The 21031-nt window shown below is 60.6% G+C and overlaps 1 protein-coding gene across 1 annotated transcript in view; it reads right to left on the bottom strand.

Moving 5' to 3' along the window:
• Positions 1-3752: 3752 nt before the first annotated feature.
• The window catches only part of DGAT1 (diacylglycerol O-acyltransferase 1), a 29340-nt gene continuing 12061 nt past the window's right edge, over positions 3753-21031 (bottom strand). The window contains 15 exon segments of the mRNA XM_074943668.1: positions 3753-6775; positions 7176-7238; positions 7768-7855; positions 8278-8343; positions 9523-9635; positions 9906-9950; positions 10514-10555; positions 11190-11228; positions 11911-12014; positions 12554-12628; positions 13067-13186; positions 13519-13624; positions 14734-14786; positions 16071-16156; positions 18195-18235. Coding sequence (XP_074799769.1) covers positions 6629-6775; positions 7176-7238; positions 7768-7855; positions 8278-8343; positions 9523-9635; positions 9906-9950; positions 10514-10555; positions 11190-11228; positions 11911-12014; positions 12554-12628; positions 13067-13186; positions 13519-13624; positions 14734-14786; positions 16071-16156; positions 18195-18235 — 1188 coding nt within the window. The 3' untranslated portion in view covers positions 3753-6628.

Here is a 21031-nt window from a genome sequence, read left to right on the forward strand (position 1 = left end):
AGACCATGCTCAAGTCACCTCTTAATCCTCTCTGCGATAGGATTCAGCTTCTCAGTTGTCTCTCTAAAGCAGCTTTTCCAGCCCTCGAACCATCCCTGTAGCTCTTTGCTGAACCCCCAAGACAGAAGTAGAGCAGGTGCCCCAGCGGTAGAGGGGCAAGAATTAGCTGATGCTATCCGAATGGTCAGCAGTAGGAAGGGTAAATGCTAGACCCATGGCCTGTGTGTGCCCCCCTGGCAGGGCAAAGAGTCTTTAACGCTGGTGTCCCACACAGGGTGGAGCCTGCTTACCACAGGGATTTGAAACCCCGTGCCGGCTGTGTGACCTGCAGCCAGTTTGCTTCCGAACCGTGCCAAGGGCACATCTGTACACGCTCATGCTCCATACTCTCCATTTCCTCATCCTCGTGTCCTGCCCTGACACTAAGTGGTGGGGTCTGTTGAGGGTGAGGAACCCAGGTGGGCCGGCCTATATTCTACCTTGATGCCACGGCCCGCCAGGGATATTAGTTGGCGGCTCCTTCATGGAGCTGCGAGCATGGGCATGTACCTGGCGCGGTTCGCCCGTCCCCGACGCCTGTCCCTTTTCTGGCCTGAGGGAGACCCTGGCGCATGCCTATCTTGAGTGGGCTGGGTTGCAGCCCCTATTCCGGCTTGCACCTGCCCACTTGTCAGAATCCGACAGGACCACTGGGGTTTGAAACGTCCCACAGGGCCGAGGCTGTGGTCTGTCCTCCCCTCTGGAGTGGTATTAATGGCCCTGTGGTTCTTTTACTCCTGTTGTTCTTTCAGGAATTCCCCCTAGTGCTGCCTGTGTGAGGAGAGAGGAGGGGGCCCCAGCCCAGTCCGCTGGGTGTATGTCGTTGGTTTCTGCCTCCGCTGCCCCCTCCATTAGTTACTCCCGGGGGAATTCTGTGCCAAAAAATAAAAAATTCTGCACACGCTATTTTCAAATTCTGCATATTTTATTTGTCAAACACACACCCTGTAACCACACCTGTCCCGTTATTGCTGGTCATTCATTTCAAAATACCTCTCAGCAAGCGTGGCTGTTAACGATACAGGCGACAACAAAGATTCAGGAAATGTTTTTTGACAAATAGATTCCTTACTAGGTGTATTAACACAGAACTCTTGAGTAACGATGCATTTAAACACAGAACCGTATCTCCCGCACCCCCAGAAGCAGTGCAAAGATGGGGGGAGTCGGGGTAATGGAGGGGCAGAGGAAGAGGGAAGTAATTGCTGGGAAGGAGCCTGAGTGAGAACTTGGGGGGTTGTTGGGTGAGGGTGGGAAAAGTCTCTGGAATGGGTTTTTTGGGGGGCAGCAGGGAGGGACTGTTAGGGAGCTTCTCCCATGCAGGCCCTGGGCTGACCCCTAGCCTCTCCCATTCAGTCAGGCACATCTGCCCCTATCCCCATGTGTCTTTGCACCCCCTGTCCACATGTCCCACTCAGACACCCACTTCTCCCATTGCCATGTGGCTCTGTACCCCCTCCCTGCCCCCATGCAGCCAACCTTGTGTCCCTGTACCCCCTCCCTCTGTCCCTCCACTCAGTCCCCCTCTGTCCCCATGTAGTTCTGCACCCCTGCACCTCCCTCCCCCCGGTGGCCCTGCGCCTCCACTCCCATTCAGCCCCTGCCCCAGTCTGTCCGCCCCCACTAGCCCTACTGAGCCCCTGTCTCCCCCCCGCCCCCAGCCCCCTGTGCTGTCTGTCTCCCCATAGCCCCTCTCCTGACACGGCCCAACATGTGCCAAAGATGACTCGTGGCTCCTGCCGCGCCCAAGGGATGGGGGCCTTGGAGGCAGCTGGTCGGTGGAGAACTCTTGCTGCACTGTAACGAAGGGGCTGGCAGGTGCTGACTGGGTCCCTCAGGCACGTGTACAATGGTTTCGAAGGCACTAATGCCCCCTGAGAGCAGCTGGTCTGTGTGCCCCGGCCCAGGGGGCGTCAGCACCCGTCCTCTAGCTGGTGCAGCTGTGGCCCTAGTGTTCTGCCCCCTTGGCTCCAGGGAAGGTGAGACCCCCCTCATTCCACCCCCCCATGCCTGCTGCCAGCGTGGGGCTATTGTGCCTTACACCAGCAAGTCCCGCACTTGGCGCACGCCGGGCTGTTGCACACAACAAAGGCTCACTATGTGCTGGGTCGCTGGGCAGGGCCAGGGGCTATGCAGGGGCTGGCTCTGGAAGAGCAGCACCCCCAGTTCCCTCGAGCCGTGGTTTTCAAGCTGCGGGTCGTGGCCCAGTACGGGTCACTGGGTCACACTGGTCAGCCCCGCCGACCCGGCCGTTAAAAGTCCCATCCATGGTGCTGCCCGGGTAAGTAAGGCAGGTGAGTCCCGACCTGTTCTGACACCGCGCTGTGCCCCAGAAGTGGCCAGCAGCAGGTCCGGCTCCTAGGCATGGGGGCCATGGGGCTCCACCTTGCCCCTGCCCCAAGCACCAGCTGGGAGCTGCCCAATGGGGGCCGGTGCCTGCAGGGGAGAGCCAAGGGGAGCTGCTAGCTTGCCTCCACTGAGGAGCAGGACTTGCTGCTGGACCTGCCTTAGCACCCCCACTGTGATGCTGACTGAGGTTAGCCCATGCCCCAGCCCTGAGCCCCCCTAAACCTGGAGCCGCTTCCTGCACCACAAATCCCTCATCTGCAGCCCCACCCCAGAACCTGCACCCCCAGCCCTGAGTCCTTCCAAACTGAGCCCCCCTCCCACACCCCAACCCTTGCCCCAGTCCTCCCCCTCCCCCCCCCCACACCCTCATTCCCACACCCCATCCCTGAGCCCCTCCCACACCCCAAACCCCTCATCCCCAGCTCCCTTAGGTCACAGGCATCAACAGTTTTCTTCAACTGGGTTGCCAGAAATAAAGTTTGAAAACCACTGCTCAAGCCTGGCCCCAGGACAGCTGCCCCTGCCCTGAAATGCTCAGGGCTCCTTGTGCTCTTCCCTTCTGCTCCCACCCACCCCCAGCATCGCCTGGAGGCTCTTGCAGTGAAAAGCTTAATTGCTCTGCTGATACCTGCTTGTCAGTCACAGATAAGGGCCCCCCTCCCCGCCCGGTTCTGCTGGCAGCTCACCCCCTCACTGTCTTACTTGGCCTAGGTAGCCTAGGGCCAGGTTCTCATCTACCACCCTCTCCTTATCTGCACCAGCCTTGTGCCCCTTATGCAGGGTGCAACCTCCCACCCTCCAGTCATGGGCAGGGGTTAGGGTTAACCCTCCAGGAGAGGGTTTGAGTACAAGTGGCAGCAGCTACTCATGGCATTGTTCGTCTATGAAATCAGCAATTTGTTAGGTAATTAGAGGAGAGTTTGGCCCTAGCTCCATGACTAAGTAAGGTGCATACGAGTAGTAAACTGCTACCCCCATTCAGTTACTACAGGGCCAAGATGGATCCTGGTGGACCTTGAAGCTGGGGTTGGAGGGGCTTTCACATCTTCCATGCTAGCAGTTTGGCAGACACTTACTTTCCCTTGTGACCAAGTGGTAAGGGGGTGGTATTATTCCCCTTCAATGGGGCACCCCTGCCTTGCCTTTCCACAGCGGAGATTAAAAGCCACCAGAGATAGAATCATAGCAGATTAGGAAGAGACCTCAGGAGGTCATCTAGTCCCACCCCCTGCTCAAAGCAGGACCCACCCCAACTAAATCATCCCAGCCAGGGCTTCATCAAGCCTGACCTTAAAAACTTCTAAGGAAGGAGATTCTACCACCGCCCTAGGTAAGCCATTCCAGAGCTTCACCACCCTCCTAGTGAAATAGTGTTTCCTGATATCCAACCTAGACCTCCCCCACTGCAACTTGAGACCATTACTCCTTGTTCTGTCATCTGCCACCATGAGAACAGCCAAGCTCCATCCTCTTTGCATCTGGCCCCAGGGACTTGTACTCATCCAGCTTTTCTAAATAGTCAAACTGTTCTTTCTCCACAGAGGGCTGGTCACCTCCTCCCCATGCTGTGCTGCCCAGTGCAGCAGTCTGGGAGCTGACCTTGTTTGTGAAGACAATGCTTTTTTTTGCCTCTGAGTACATTAGCTTTCTCCACATCCTGTCACTAGGCTGCCTCCCTCATTCAGTAAGGGGCCCACACTTTCCCTGACCTTCCTCTTGTTGCTAACATACCTGTAGAAACCCTTCTTGTTACTCTTCCCATCCCTTGCTAGCTGAAACTTCAACTGTGCTTTGGCCTTCCTGATTTCATCCCTGCATGCTCGAGCAATGTTTTTATACCTGGCCTTAGCCATCTGTCCAAGTTTCCACTTCTTGTAAGCTTCCTTTTTGTATCTAAACTCACACAAGATTTCTCTACTGAGCCAAGCTGGTCGCCTGCCATATTTGCTGTTCTTTCTGCACACTACTCATACTAGCCTCCCCAGGGATCCTGCCCATCAGTTCCCCGAGGGAGTCAAAGTCTGCTTCTCTGAACTCCAGGGTCCGTATTCTGCTGCTCTCCTTTCTTCCTTTTGTGAGGATCCTGAACTTGACCATCTCATGGTCACTGCTGCCCAGGTTGCCACCTGCTTCTACTTCCCCCACCAATTCTTCCCCGTTTGTGAGCAGCAAGTCAAGAGGAGAACAGGCCCTAGATAGTTCCTCCAGCACTTGCACCAGGAAGTTGTCCCCAACACTCTCCGAAAGCTACCTGGATTGTCTGTGCACCACTGTATTGCTCTCCCAAGGGATGTCAGGGTGATTTAAGTCCCCCATGAGAGCCAGGGCCTGTGACCTGGCATGGAGGATAAGCATTTACTCAGAAGCCAGATGCAGCACCCCTGTTTCTCCTGCTGGTCGTTGCCGTGAAGGAAGTCCGGGCTGGTGGAGATCTTTAGCCATAGCAGCAGCAGAAGCCGGAGGCCTGTGGATGAAGGGGCTGCCTTAGCCATGGGATCTGGCCGCATCTGGCAAGGTTTTGGGTCTTCTCCCTTCCTTCAGGCAGATGGGGCTAGAGACATTATGCGAGCTGTGTCTGCAACGCACCACTTGAGCGGGGACCAGGGGGCTCTGGCTGATCAGATCCAGGGGTTAAATTACGTTTGTATTTACTACACTGAATGAAAATGCGGCCTCGGTGCAGAGCTGCACCAAACAGTTCCCTCTTGCTACCCTGCCATGGCCCATCAGTGACTCCACTGTATCCGCACTTAGTTGTGACATGGAGGCAGACTGAACTAGCGAGAGCGGCCATGTGCCTGCACTGTCCCAGCTCCGTGGGGAGGAGACAGCTGCTACTACAGGGGAGGGAAGCAGCTGGGGCCTTCCCTGAGAAAAGCCCATCTCCATGGCAGGCACCAGGCCTGGTCACTTGAGCTAAGCTGCCTCCCTTCCTCCCACCCCCAGCAAAAAGGCCATGGGACCGTTTTGGAAAAGATGCTTTATTCACGGTTTGGCAGATACAGACGAAGTGTCAGAAGTTGCTAGGGCAGCAAGTTTTTTGGAGACAGGGGTAGCGCACACAGTACTATGGCCCCTGCATGGACAGGTCATGGCCCCCTGAAGGGGACATTCAACACAAATCCAGATTGCATCTGCCATCTCAGAGCCACATCCCCAAACAGCACAGCCATGGAGGGCCATGCAGCCACCTGGGAGGCTTCACCTAGCACTTGGAGTGCTTGAGGACAGACTACGGTGGCCTCCAAGAGGAGCCCAAGTGGAACCTGTGCACAGTACAGAAACCAGAGGCAACTGTCATGACTCCCCTACAGGGAGCTTCACACAAGAGCAGGCAGCTCCTGGTTCACCTTAGCTGAAGCGGGAAGTACTGGTGCATGCCTGAGGAGCCCAGTGCCATCTGCTGGTCCTGCAGCCAGGGGCTAGCCCAAGGGAGAGGCTGGTACCATGAAGGATTCCCAGGAGGACTGCAGGATCAGTGTGCGGGAGAGACCCTTCAGCGAGAGCTGCCTTTTAAAGAGGAGGCAGCCAGAGCGTCTGGACATGGGACGGAATGGGAACAAAATTTGAGACTTCAGTGAAAGTCCTTTTAAAGTGCCCTAAACATGGCAGCTCCCAGCTGGCTGGCTGCCTCTCTGCACTGGTCAGAGCAAAGGAGCCACCACATTAAAGCGCCGACACCCTACATGGAGGCCCAGCCCTTGCTGCTGGCCAGCTCCAAGGGACGAGGCGGCAGGTACCCATCTCCTACTGCCAAGACTGAGGGAACAGTCTAGAGGCGGTCAGCGCAGAAGCACATTCTGAAGGCTCAGCTAGCCAAGCTCTCCAGAGGGCCTCAGAAGATGTTGGTGCTGCCTTGGCCAGGCCCTAAACTCTGCCCTGAACACCCTGTTAAAGGAGCCTGGGAAATGCCCTCTCAACAATCTGATCCTGAGCGTTAACACCAGTGATAAAAGAGAAGGGGCCAGTGGCACCTGGAGGGCCCTTCCTCCTCTCTGGTGCTTCTCACTGGAGGATATTGCATTGATCCAACATTCAATTCACAAAAATAGTCATCCCCATTGATTACACCCCCATATAAAAAGACAAGGCAGCTTCCTTAGACATCTCCGCACACGTGCTGGTGTTACAGTCGGTCCCAGAGGCTTCCGGAGAGCAGCAGGAAGTGGGGGGTTCTGACCCCTGGTCGGCTCCTTGCCAACCACCGGAAGGAGAGGGAGGAACAGGGAGTCCACATGCATTACTGGCTGCCTTCATAGTTGAGCACGTAGTAGTCGTGAACGTACATCAGGACGGCTATCGGCTGCCCGATGATCAAGGAGATCCATACGGCTGCGTTCCCATAGTTACCTCTGAGGAACCTTCCCACAAGCCAGGCCAGCGGGATCTGGGGGGAGGAGCAGTCAGAGCTTGGACTCCGAGACTCCAAGACAGGCTGTCACAACCCGAGTAAGTGGGCAGAACAGAGCACAAAAACCATGTGAGGGGAGGTTTTAAAATAAAACAGACAGGCCCCATTATATGGCCCATGGGTCCAAAGGTGGTGGTGGGTGCCAGAGCACTGGGAAGGAGCCACTGAATGAGGCAGCTACAGAAGACACATGACAGTCAACTGCCTTGAGCCAACAGATTTACACTAGGCAGGTGTCTCCCTATGGTTCCATGTGGTTTGGTGCAGTGGAGAAGGCCCCTGAGCATGAGCTGTTTTCCAGCATGCCAGAATGGAGATTCCCGTAAGGATCAGAAACCCAAGGAGGCAGGTGACCTCCCTACCTCCCAGGTCTTACCTGAGCCATCATCCCCATGAATGCCCACAGCCGGAACATCTTCAGGGGCACGCTCACCAAGTACTGGAGGAGAGAAGATTCTGCATCAGCGCCACGCATGGCCCCAAGCCCCACAAGGTGAGGAGCTGCTACTGCTCACCCTCCAGGATCCACCCCCACAGCTAGGGGTGGGGAGGGATGGTTGAGCCTGCTACCCACAGTCCACCTGCCCCGTGTCCTCCCTTCCCCAGGATGGGGACTCAGCTCAGCCCGGGAGATGGCAAAGCTAGAGCACTGCTCTAGCCTAGAACCAGCTGCCCAGAACGAGACCCTGGAAGCAGTCCCCCTGGGGACAGTGCTGAGCGGAGTTTGCCTTGTCTGCAGCCCTCCCTCTCCTCCCACTGACAGCACGCAGACTGAGGTGCGGTCGCACCGAGGGCTCGCCCTGTGGCTGGTTGTCCCGCTGAGGGCGGGCTGGTGGGAAGGCTGCTGTTTGAATTTTACCCTCCCCCCCGGTCAGGCCATGAGTGTTCCTTTTATGCAACTCTTGAAACCGACAGCTGACGCGAAGAGTCCCCTCCCTCCCACGTAGGGAGCAAGCCAGGGTGCCAACCTCGTGGAAGAAAGCCGATGCCAGGAACACTGCAGTCTGGGCGGTCCACTTGCTGACCCCCCTCTTGATCATTGGTTTGTAGAAGTGCCTAGAACACAAGAGCAGGAGTTACCGTGTGGGCACTGCGGCCCTGCAGGGCTGGGAGCAGAGCAGTCGGGAAAGCCCAGGTTAGCAGCACTGGCTATTTAACTAGGCAGCAGCAGCTGATGATTGAGTTTTGGGAGCATCTCCCCGCCCTGTGAGAACAAGGAACTAGGTTCTTGGAGCTGCCCCTTTCCAGGAGCGTCCTCACACGCCGATCAGCCCTGCAGCTGGCCTGCCGACTGCCCCAGCTCAGGGTGTTCTCTAGTCAGCTTTTACCCACTGAGTGATTAGCTCACAGGGCCTCACCTCCGTCCCAGGTGGGCCGCGACAGGGCAGCCAGATCAGCACATGCAGCCGGGGGCAGCCACACCGCGCCCCCAACAGAGTGGGCTGGGAGGCCCTCGCTGAGCCCATGGGGAGCTGTACCTGAGACACCACTTGTGGACCGGTATGTTCCAATTCTGCCAGAAGTACGTCACGGACTCGGAGTTCCTGGGGGAGAGAACCGGCATCAGCAACATGCCAGCCGTGGGCATGCCGGAGACCTGGGGACAGCACAACCCCGCTGCTCCCGACAGCGGCCACACGCCGTCAGGGCGGGGACTGTCACTACGTCAGCACCGTGGGGCCACGGAGGACTTCCCAGCGAGAGGCCCAGCAGCTGGGGCAGGTGAGTTTTCACAGGCCCCCCCACTCCCCTCTGCCCCCAGCTAGCCCCGAGGCAGGCTTTGGTCGAGAGCCCAGCTGCGCAGACCTTGCAGGCGTGTCTGTTTACGGCTGCGGACGGGTTCGGGAAGTGCATTTAACAGCAGCCCCATCCCGGGAGACCCGGCTGAGGGAAGGGCACCCCCTGCTGCCTGGCCAGTCATGTTCAGCCAGACGAGGGGAAGGGGCAGAGGGACCCCAAGTACAACCCTGATTGTCAGCTGCCGCTCAGACTAACACCCACAGGGTTTGTCCAGCAGCTCCCATGCGCCTGGCTTCCCAGGCAGGTCTGGCTGCAGTGCGGGCAGGGGGTCCCCTGGCAGGGACGACATGGTCTGCTGGGGTCAGACTGACCCTGAGTGACCCCCCGTGACTGGGCTGTGGCCTCTGGCAGGATCTCAGAGGACAGCGACACGCAACCACCATCCCCCGGGGAGCCAGGCTATGACCACAGAGCCCTCATGCTTCAGGAGGAACTGGTCAATGGCACAGTGGCACGAGGAGGCAGCTGGAGGTGGTTCCCCCCCAACTTTCTTTGGGGTATTCAGCACAGACCATTGAGATGGCATGGTATCTCTTCCAGCCCAGGAGCTCCCCTTCCCTGCAGCACCCGCGCATGCTCCTTGGAGGGCTCCCAGCCCAGCAGGAAGGCACTGGAAGTGTTACATGAGTCCCCTGAGCCTGGGAAGACGCTAAAGGGGGTGGGTAGCTGGACAGGGGCTACACAGTGAAACCACATGGCTTCTCTACATAGCTACATGCTTTAACCAGTCCCGCCTCCCATCAGGGACGAGACAGCAGCCAGAGTCTTCTGCCACCAGCTCCCTGCAGCTGGCCACAATGGCAAGTTGAGTCCAAGGAGATTTCCCACCCCCCTCGCAGGGGATACGGGCCTGGGGCCAGCTGCCTGGAGCAAAGCAACAACAGCTCCCCCATCATGGGCCCCCCGAATGGGTCACTGCTCACCACCAGTCCCTGTAGAACTCCCGGTCGCCAAACCGCATCACTTCAGCCAGGACGTTCAGGGAGGAATGGAAGAACCAGTAAAAGAAGATGAGCCAGATCAAATGATTGGGGACCTGCCCAGAGAAAGGAACAGACTGAACAGACCAAGCACATGCCCTTGGCAGACACCAAGAATCAGCTCATACCAGAGGCATTCCAGGGAATTCCCTGCTAGAGAGCCGAGCCAGCCGCCCCTTGGCATTGCTGCCAGCCACTGCCCATGAGAGGCCAGGGGACAGAAGAGCAGGTTCTCCTGAGCCAGACCATGCTGGGAGCCGGTTTCAGGAAGGCTCCCATGTCCCCAGCCCCGGAGGTATGAGGCGAATTCTAGCGGCAGTACTCACAGCCAGCTTCAGGAGGCGCTCTATGATTCGCGAGTAGTCCATATCCTGAAAGGAGAGCTCCGCATCAGTCCCAGCTGGCCAGGACAAGCGGGCAGGGGGCGGAGAAGAGGCTGGTTTCAGGACTCCACCTGCTCCCTCCCAGATACAGGTGCCCACAGCCTGGTTCTGTCAGGGGCGAGGCCTGTTTAGGCACCAGGCTGGTGGGAAGGGATGGGGTCCCTGCTGGCCTGTCGCAAGCCTCAGTGCACCCACAGCAAAGGAAGCATGCAGCCTCCGTGGGGCATGCCACAGGTCAGCCAGTGCACGGGCCACCAGCCGGGAGAGGGGCCTTCAAGCCCGGCCGGCTGAGGCCACCGCACAGCCGGCTGTACAGCATGAAGCTTCTCCACAGAGCTCTGAGGTGCCGCCCCTTGTGGGGCCCCACGTGAGCCCGGCTGTGGCCAGGAACCCCAGAGGGGGAGATGGCCGCCTCTGGCCCACCGAGGGGTCATTCTCACAGCCCCGCAGGAGAGGAGAGATGCACAACAGGGATCTTGCAGGAGTCGAGGAGCTGCAGGGAGGGAGTCAGTAGCCCAGACCGGACAGTGAAAGGGAGGCAGGTCACTCACCCGGAAAGGTTTCATCGAGTTCTGGATCGTGGGGACCATCCACTGAAAGCAGAAGTTTAGCTCTAGACAGTCAGGCTGCTCCCCCGCCCCCGAGCCCTCAAGCCTGCCCCTCACCCCAAGCTCCGGGACATCCCGCACTGTCAGCTGTGGTCACTACCTGCTTGGTAAATCACCCCCCAGACAATGCCTGTCCCTGCCCCTGTTCAGCCCCTCTGCTTGGCCGATCCCAGCCTGCCCCATGGCACGCTCACCTGAAGTCCCACATGCCGCCGGGGCCTATCTCCGACTTCGTTACTCTGAAACTGGCCACAGATGCTCATCAGGGAGCTTGTGTCTGCCTTTCTTTCCTAAGGGGTGCCCCCCACCGCACCAGACACCAGCATCTGCTCAGTTCTTAATGAGTCCGTTCCCTGTGACGGTCGCATGGTGCAGTGTCTGCGTGCTTCGACTCAGCCAGGAGCGCGCAGCCTCCAGCCCGCTCTGCACCAGCCACAGGCTACGCCCGCCTGGCAATGGCGGGCAGCCGCGGGCTCCTGGCTACCACCTCACCTCCGCCAATTTAAGCTATTCCTGTGCTTGGAGACAGCCTAGAGGCCCCCGACGTGCCCCCTCCCACCAAGAGCTACACAGGGAATGGTCTCTGCTGCCCCAGGAGAGGAAAGCTCCAGCCACGTACCTGCTGTATCAGCCCCACCAGCAGCTGGATAAAGAAGAGCTAGAGACAAAGAGGCAGCAGTGGTGAGATCAGCCAGGCCCCCTCCCCTGCACAGCACAGGCCCATGCAGGATGCCTGGCCGGTCAGACGCTGGAGGGATCTGGCAGACAGGCCCATGAGGCATATGGGCCCCTCAGTGCCCACCCCACCGAACTGGCATGCCGGGCACCAGGCCACACTGGTCTGAGTCTACCCCCTGCCACCGGTGTCCCAGCATGGCAGCACCCAGGCCACGCCAAGAACCTGCTCTGGGAGATGGGCGTCCTGGAGCAACGCCGGGTTTGTTGAATCCGCTGAGCTAGAGGGGTGTGTCCTTCCCCAAAGCACGAAGGCCGTCCGCCCCGCAGCAGGCATGCTGCTGCCCACCAGCTAGGACAACGGGGTGTTTACAGCCACAGGCATTCCCTGCCCACCCCCAGGGCCTGGTCAGGAGACCTCTGCTGAGAGGCCAGCCTTGGACCCTCCTCAGCCCACCCTCCAGAGCTGAGTCAGTGCTGTAGGAGCAGCCACCTGCTGCCAGCCCTCCGATCGGCCAGCTCTGTCCTGCTCTCTTAAGGAGAGCAGGGGCTGGGCCGGCCACAATCTGCACCTGCCGAGCCAGGGGGACTGTCACTGGCCCAGCGCTCCGAGCAGGACGCGGCGCCCCCCATCCAGGCCGGAGCTGGGCCCGAGGCTGCCTTACCATCTCGAAGAGCCTGCGGAGCAGGAAGCGCTTGCGTATCCGGGGCGAGCGAGGGAAGTCCAACTCGTAGCAGAGCGTGGGCGCAAACAGGAAGTAGTACATGTCTGAAACAGACCAGCAGCGTCACACTGGGGACAGGCCCAGCGCCCCCGCAGAGAGTCACTGAGGTTCTCAACAAGCAGCATGGACACCACCTGCCCAGAGCAACCACGGGCGAGGTGGGCACAAGGGGTCAGCAAGCTCCTGGGACAGCCCTATGGAGCAGGGCCACTGCCTTCAGGGACACCCAGGCACTAAACCCTCAGCAGGGCTCTCCCAGCAGGTGAGGGAAGGCTGGCTGCGGATAGGGGTGAGCAGCAGGTCAACTGGGTCACTGTCCCACTGTGGCAGAGATGGGAGGTGACTCATTAGCCCTGTTCTCCCCAGCCTGAATTGGCCTCCTGTGCTCCCAAGACAGATCTGGGCCCAGTTCCACGCAGCCATCAGTGCCCTTGGCCAGCTGGCACACCCTGGGATTTCAGCAGGGTCTTACTGAAAGTGCCCTTGATCTGGGAGAGAATTGAGAAGCCCAGGTGTGTTAGGCAAGAAACACCTCCCAGCCTAATGTCCCCACACTGCAGGCCAGGAGCTCAGGGCCACTCACCTTTATAGGTCAGGTTAGCTGGATAGTACACCCCGCTCTGTGCCACCTCCCCATTAGCTTTCTTCGGCCCAGAAGCTGGAAGATGAGAGAAGAGCCATTAGCCTGAAGGCCAGGCAGCTGGCACCAGGGCTGCGGTTGAGACTCGCCAGCCCCACGCCCTGAGGAGGGCAGTCACACGGGAGGGAGCAGAGACCCCCATGCTGAGATGGCAGTCGCACTCAGGCAAAGCCAGCCGCAGCGCCAATCTCTGCAGAGCCATTTGTGGCCAGGTCTGTTCCCCTTCCTGGAACGGGCAAGCCCCGCGCTCGTGCATCGTGACAGAGAGACCTGGCGGTGAAGCCCGAGAGGGGGTCTTCACTATCATGCAATAACCCTCCCAGCAAAGCAGAGGCCTCAGCAGCATTCCCAGCACTGGGGAACAGCTGCATGCCCCTGCTGCTCCAGTCACGCGGGGTAGCATAGCTCACAGCGTCAGCCACCAGCCCACCTGTGCCTCCCACTACCGGAGCTCACCTGAGCGCACGCGCCCAGCCCTTGCCCGGCCCCGGGCTCGGCACCACTTGTTCACATCCCGGAAGGAGAAAAGCTTGAGGAAGAGGATGGTGTAGATGGACAGAGCGAACACTGCGCCGACTGGGGAGAGACAAGGCCAGGAGCGTGAGCGACCCGGGAGGCATTGCTGCAGGGACAGCATTCCCCAGGCAACTCTCCGGCCCTGCCCAGCCCAGCCCCACCCTGGTTAGTGAGCATCTAACACGGTGGAGATGAGAGACCTGGGTCAGCCTGTCCCGAGGGGCCCCCAGCCTCAGAGTCCACCAGAGTTGAGGTCAGAGCAGGCTGCTGCTGACCCCGCTCCTGCCTGGCGAGCCCAGAGACCCCAGTATCCCAGGGGTCCCTGCAGTGCGAGCCCACGTCTGAATGCAGCCAGCGCTGACCGCCAGGGCCCAGGAGGGGCCACCACCTACCTGGAGTGATGGAGGAGACCATCAGAACCACCAGCGCTGGGAAACACAGGATGGTCAGGAGGTTGAATGCATGGAGGACTGTGCCGACTTTCTCCGAGAGGGAGCCCTGCAGGGAGCCAGGAGACCCATGAGGCCAGTACAACAGCCCCGTGCCCTCTGCCCTACCCCTCCTGTGTGGGGGCTGTGCTCCCCCATGACGGACCAGCTCTCCCCTCGGCTTGCCCCGGGGGCACGGTGCAGCCGGAGAAGGCAGCATGCACCCTCCGCCCGGTTGCTTTGCTGCAGGCCCCATTGTGGCTTCCGCCAGAGCTAGGTACTGGGGCTGCCACCTGGGAACAGGAATCGCAGCAGCCGCTCCCTCCTTGGGACATGCCCCACGGCCCCTCAGACAGGCCAGGCCCAGAACACGCTTGCAGCTTAGTGCGCCCCACAGTGCTGCTGACCCCCTAGCGGCTGCGGCCCTGGGCACGCCGCTCTGGCAGCGGGGCTCAGGCTTTGAGAAGGAGAGGTGCCCTGGTTCGATTTCTGCTCCCAAAGATCCCCTGGGGAGAGGTATTCCAAGCAGGGCCCAGCACAGACCACGCACTGCTCCCTGGGCCTGTGGGCAGCTGCACTGGGAGACGCTGACACAGCAGCTGCTGGAGACCAGGCCAGCCAAGTGAGATTCGGGCCAGGGAGTGGGGGCTTTGGGGCTGCCGCCTGAGGGCTTGTTCCACCTGTCAGGTTTAGCTTAACCCCTGCTCACTTCTCCCCAAGCTGCTCTCCCACCCCCACAAGTAACAAGCATAAGGCTGCCACTGGATGCCCACAGGAGATGGAGCCAGGGCAGAGCATGGCACCAGTCAGTGCTCCACAGACACTTACTGGTTTCAGGACTGAGGACAAAGCAGGGCATCCCCTTCATCTGGTGCAAAGGCCAGTCCAGAGCCTCCCTCCCTCCCAAGCACTCCAGGGGATTCCCTAGGGGGCTCACTGGGCCCAGTTTGAGCCCCCCCTAGTCTGGCCTGGCAGTGCCACGCCTGCAGCCTGGTGTCAGAGGACCAGTCTCGATCATCCTGCTCTTATCCTCAAGTCCCCTTCCACCCATGCATTTGCTTGGAGACTCCCATTTCCCCGGCCACAGGCTTGAGAGCAGCCCAGCAGCCGCAGCCACCGAGGATGTAACCCAAGTGTGACCCGTGCGTGGCCAAGAGAGCCCAGGAGGAAGGGGCTCACCGCTGCCAGGCGTCTCTCCGTGTGCAGAGCAGCCAGCGCAAACACATTGGCTACTGTAAACAAAGAGACAGTTAGCACACCCAGTCCCGTCGCCTGGCAGTGCCCAGAGGTCTCCAGTGCCCTGAGCAAGGACCTGCTGCCAGCAGCCGGGCCCAGGGGCAGGAGATGGCCCCGAGTTCCCAGCTCGGCTGCAAAGAGCTGGCGATACGCTGCATCCAGCTCGGCTGCCTTGCTCCTTGCGGAGCCTTGGAGAGCAGGCTGAAGGATCAGCGCCGGGGAGCAGACAGCCTTCCTGACCCTGTGCACCGGCTGCCTGACCCCGGCACGAGGGCAGCAGAGACTGGACAGGAGGCTTGGGGGAGCAGGAAGGCACTGGGAGATGCTGTGAGGGGTTCACAGCGTCCCTGGAGTCCCACCGCCCCCAGAACAGGGGTCGTGGCTTGTCCGAGCGCTCAGCTCTGCCCTCGGGGCGGAGAAGAGGAGGGGTTGAGCAAGGAGAGGGCAGAGGCTAGGAGCTGGCCCCCTGCATCGCTACTGCAGGCCGTGCTAGGGAGACCTCTTGCGCCCATCCTAGGTAACATTAGCTCCTTCTGGCTCAGGACCTTCCCTCGTGACAGCACTTGTGTCCCCGAAGGACCCCAGAGAGCACATCGGTGACCAGCCCAGCCCTGCCAGCTGGCGACAGGTGATTGACAGCTAGCAACGGACCGGGAATGAAGAGAAGGCCAATGCAGATGCCAGGAGCAGGTCCAAGATGGATGTGGTTAAAGGCGCGTCTGGCCCAGACACCAGGCTGCCCCACACGAGCCAAGGATCTCATTCCCAGTGACGGGGCTTTCTGGCAGCATTTGTCCAAGCTCAGCACCAAGAGGCAGGTGGAGGAGACAGTCTGCAAGGTCAGGTGGGTTAACCGCAGAGGGCCCAGCCCTCGGGTGAATGCGTGCAATGGAAGGTGGACAAATCCTTTGGACCCCCCCCACCCCCGCTAGTGCCCTGGGCAGGAGGGGAGGGGACAGGATCTGGACACCGATTGCTCCGTGGGAGCAGCACCTGGTGAATGAAGGGCAGGCCCGGGGCTCGAGCAGGCTCAGCTAGGAGGAGGGGCTTCCTCACGGGTTTGTCAGGCTGCGACCCCCCTGGGGAGCAAGAGCCCCAACACTGGCGATGCCGAGGGGCTGGACAGAGCCCTCGGAAGGGCCCAATCCTGCCCTGGCCTGTTGGGGATGGGCTGGGGGGGGTCCCGCGGGCCTGTCCCATCTCCAGACTGCTCAGGGAGGAGGCAGCCAGCTCCATGGGGCCCATCTCAGCTCACTGGGCAGGGATTCTTGCAGACTCACCAATGACAAGGCACAAGGAGGGCCAGCTGTAGGGGTCCTTCAGGAACAGGGAGACCACTTGGATTGGATCCACCAATATACCGTATCTGTAAGAGAAACGTGTCTCAGGTGAGCAAGAGGGAAGCACTGGTCTGACGTGCTGCTCGGGGCTCTGGTGCCCGGGTGGCTTCAGTCCCCGCTGTGATCGAGCCCATGTGGAAGAGCTGTGTCCGGTTATGCCAGGGAGCTGTCAGCAGCAGGTCCCTGTACGGAGAGCAGTTCCACTTCTCCCACCAGCCACAGACGTGGACCATTCGGCCCTGCCCCATGCCTGGCATACAACGGGCGGGAGCAACGCACTGCCGGCATCCCCAGAACATCCTCCACCAGGACCTCTGCCCCAGGGCTCGTTCCCTCAGCAGCCACCTGTTCCCTCCAGGTGGAGGCCTCCAGCCATTAACACAGTTACTCATTAGCACTCAGGAGCCTTCGGAAAGCATTGAGCCTTCGGGAAGAGATTAGTGAGAAGTCTGGGCATGGGGAGGGGCTGGCTTTTCTCCCAGGACTCCTCTTGGGTGTCAGGCCACCAGAACCCATCCCGGGGCTAGTCTGCAGTGGGCTCCCATACAGTCCTGATAGGCATGGGAACACTGAGCACTTTGCCAGGCCCAGCAACACCCAGAGGCTGTGGCCTTAGCTAGCCAGGCCCGGCCCAGTTCCAAAGCAGGAATCCAAGCCCGCACTCAGCCCGAGGGACTGACCCAGCCCACGCAGCAGCTGGCTGTTAGTGACCCAGGATGAGAACTTACAGGCCCGAGTGGCGCTTGGGACCGTCCCAAGCTGCAGATGTAAGGAAAGCGCCATGATGTATTGCCGGAGCTCCCAACCCCGGGGAGGGGGCAAGGGGCCTGGCCCTCCGACAGGTGAGAATGGGGAGCGGCTTTCAGAAGTTGCAGTACACGTTAGTACCACGTGGTGGCAGCCCTGCCCTTAGCATGCGCGTGGTGGCCCTGGCTAGTGCAGGGGCAGGCTCCCAAGCCCCGGGGCAGCAGACGGACGGGGCATTGGCAGGAGGGGACACTCCCTGGGCCCACGCCAGGTATCTGCAGGAACGCGGCCAGACCTCACTGCCCATGACCAGCACTACAGGGTCCAGGCCCTAGGGGCTGAAGGTCAAGTCTCCTCAAGCTCAGCACCCAGCAGGCTGGGTTAGTTGTGCAGCCCCACGCCTGCAGGGAGCAGGTCGCCCCTCGGGCACCAATACCAACAGGTGCCAGAGTAGAGCCACGTGCCTGCCTCCGCCGGGTCCCAGGGCAGGAGGAGGGCTGGCAAGCCAGCACATGCTCCTAGGAGGCATGTAGACACTTGCCAACCCCTTGCCTGGCCTTGGTGCTTACCCGGGCACAGGAGTCAGGGCCCTTGGCCTGAGGCGGAGCTTAGCCAGGGCCGGGAGGAGGGTCCCATTGAGCCGGGTCACTGCTCGAGGCCCTGCCCTGAAAGCTTGGGCAGGACAGTGCTGTCTGGGCGCTCGAGGCAGCACCGTTACAGCCGTGTGCACTGGGGCACCCAGAGATCGCTGCCGAGTGCGGACCCTCTCCTCTAGGCCTTGGTACGGGAGCTCCCAACTCCCCTCGGACCTTCCCACCTCGCTCCCAAGCCCCGTGGAGCGCATAGGGGGACCAGCCGCGTCACACTCAGGGCGGCTCTGCAGCAGCTCGCCAGGAGCTCTGGAGTCTGCACCCTTAGTGCGGGCAGGACCCCGTCAAGCACCATCTGCTGCTCCGGGCCACCCCAGAGCAAGGCCCCGCTCTGAGCCTGCGCTCCAGCTTCATTCCCACACGACGTCCAGAGCCGCTCCAGGGCAGCATGCCCCATATGGCATGACTGGTCCGTCTGGTGTGCGGCTCAGGCGGGCAGGGAGAAGGGGTTTGACAGGACCCAGGGCAGGGGGACTGATTTGTGGGGCACCTTTAGCTCGTGACAGAACTTGTGAGCAGCTGACTCAGCAGCCCCTGCTGCTCGTCCCATCGGTGATAGGGTCCCATCACACTCTGCCGTGGGAGCGTGTCTGCAGCCAGCCCCTGCCCAGCCAGAGCACCCCCCGCAGCCTGGCCCTGGTGTGGAGCAGGAGGGGTCAGCACTTACTTGATGAGGTTTTCTAGGAAGAGCCGGGCGTTGCTCAAGACCTGGAAGAGAAGGAGCCAGGGTTACTCAGGGAGTGACTGGAACTCGGAGCCAGAGCACGGCTCCGGAAGGAAAGGGGGAGGATTCCACAGAGGGCTCGGCTCAGCAGACAGGGCCTCCAGTAGGCTCGGATCCAGACTCCCAGTGGCAGGCTGGGGAGGGGCGCGGGGGGTTAGACCCTGTTACTGCCCTTCAGAGAGACTCACCCCCGAGAAGCATCCCCGAGCAGCCTGCTGCTCTCGACTGCGTTGGGCTCCCTGCTTCTCCCACCCTGCCCCCCAGAAGAGACAGGCCTTTGCCCCTGCAAGCTCAGTCGATGCCAGGCAGGACCTCAGCTGTCCGGCCACGGGTCTGTCCCTGGTGCCAATCAGGCCTCACCAGTGCTGTAGAGTGCTGGGCGCTAGCTCCTTGGTAACAGGCCCGAATCCTTCAGTGGAGCCTCAGAGGCTGCTCTGCAGGGCACGGGGTCAGGCCCAAGGGAGCTCCACAATCCCCACTTACAGGGCAACAAGTTTAAGTAGCCAACAGGCCTCAGCGGGTCTCACTGCAAGCTTGGGGTGCAGCTATGCTGTGCCCAGCACAGCAGAGCCCGCCAGAATACGAGTCAAATCCTGCCCTGCCCCCTCGATGGAGAGCAGCAGAGCCCACACTGCAAGTCACAGACTTAGTGACTGGCACCATTGCTGGGTCCATAGGGTGCAAACCAGGCCATCCACTGTTCTCTGGGGGGCAGGGACCTGCCCCCTCCAGCGGCTTGGGAGACAGGCCCAGTGTTTGCTGGCTTCCAGGCAGGCAGCTGAGCGAGATCAGAGCCCCAAGGGGAGATGTGGCCCCAGAGTCAGGTTGGGGCATTTGAGTCCTGTGGAACCTGGCTGCCCAATATTGAGCAGCAGCTTGGCCGGTTTGCCAGTGCCCAAGACACAGCACTTCAGCCAGAGCCTGCTCCAGGACGGTACCTACCCTGGGAGTTCAGGAAGTTGAGCAAGCGCATGTTTCTGCATTTCCTACACTCGGGCAGGGTGGCTGGGCACCGTCATATGCGGCCGGGTTCCTCCCCAAAGGCACCGGAGTCCCCCCCTGCACAACTGGGAGTTCAGACTCTTCCCACGCTTGCTCCCTGTTTGTTCTGACTTGGGAGAGGACAGCCACTTCCTACAGCCGACCTCAGAGCCACCCCCCAGCCCCTTCTGGCAGCCTGGCAGCCGGCCCCGGGAGCCTGCACTGCAGCTCATTGCCTGGAGAGGCTTCCTTGGCTCAGACCTGACTGTTCGCTCGGCTCTGAGCTCTCCCGTGCTTCCTAACCGCACAGAGGTGCCTTGCTGCACAGGGATGACCCTGCTGGAGTCAGTCACTTGGAGCAGCTGCATTCGTAACCTGACTTGGAGCTGCCAACCCCCTTCCAGCCCCACCCTGCTGCTGCTCAAGTTTCAGCTCGGCCCTCACACAGCCAAAGGTCACCAGGCAGTGAAGCAACAGGGACGGGCACCGTGCCAGTAGCTTGAGGGCTGGTTACTGCAGCTGCTTGGGGAGCCACTGGGAACAAGCAGCCCTGGCACACAGCACCCTGCTGCGGGCGAGCACCTACTGGCTAGGCACCAAGTTTCCTGCCCCAGGGCGCTTGTGAGGCAAGAAGGAGACCGGCAAACCCTGCAAGAGCTCGAGCCTCACTCCCCTTCACCAGGAGAGAGCCCACAGGCTGTTCCACCTCCCCGCCCCACAACAGCTGGCTGTCAGGGGTCTCACAGGCCACACTCCCGTCGCGGGATCAATACGGCTGCCCTGGCACGTTCCAGGCCACAGGGCTGGGTGGTTGTACCCAGCCTCGCAGGGGTCAGTCAGGCCTAGGTGCAGCCCCCAGACTGGGGCTGGGGAGAATCCCAGCATAGGCAGGGGTTTGTGTAGAAGGGGCTGGCCAGAAAGCTAGTCAGCTTCGTCCAGCACAGGGACATGGGTCTCTGGGGTCTGCCCCGGCCCTGCTTGGCTGGTCGGGTCTGGGGTGGGAAGCTACAGAACATGTTCTGTCCCCCACAGCCAGGAGACTTCACCTGCCTGAGGAACTGAGGGTTAACAGCCCCCACTGCTGGCCCTGTGCGGTCAGGAAGGCGTTTCTGTAACTGCTGCACGGTCACTTCCAGATCTGGCAAGAGCCTCTTCCCGCCTCCTGTTCCACGGTGTCTCAATCTAGACAGGCATGCTTGTATTGACTTCTCGCCCTGTGATGCAAGGGCTACTGCTCGCACAGGACGTGAGTCATGAGCGAGATAAGGGCCCACAACATGTACTGCAGATCCCGGCTTCTCCACACTCCCCAGTCCTCTTTGGAAAGGGTCAGAGGCCTTCAGCCAGCAAGCGTTTCTTCTAGCAGCTCCTCAGGGGCTAGCAGGAGATCCCGTCTATGCAGCTGCCAGGCTGGTTCAGGCGCACGGTGGCGGGGATCGAAGTCCTGCTAGGCCACTGGGTGCAGTCATGGTCCTTGGATCCCAGCTGGGCCCAGGTTGAGTCAGAGGCCACTAGAGAAACCAGAGGCCTCGATGTAGGTGTCACGAGGCCATTGGCTGCTGGGGGAGTGTGGCAGTCGGGTGTGAAGCAGGTGTAGACAGTTGTGCCCATTACAGAGCCCAGGGCCGTTCCGCCAGGGAGGAGGAGGAGATGCTGGGGCAGGGAGGGTGGCAGCAGGTCGGAGTGGAGTCAGACACGGAGCACTCACTCGTTCACTGGGCCAGCAGGACATACAAGGCAGGGCCCCCTTCCCAGGGATGGGGCTGCCCCTGGGGCCTGACAGCTCTGCCACCGTACAC

The sequence above is a fragment of the Natator depressus genome, chromosome 2 (genome assembly GCF_965152275.1).
Source record: "Natator depressus isolate rNatDep1 chromosome 2, rNatDep2.hap1, whole genome shotgun sequence".
Taxonomy (NCBI): domain Eukaryota; kingdom Metazoa; phylum Chordata; order Testudines; family Cheloniidae; genus Natator; species Natator depressus.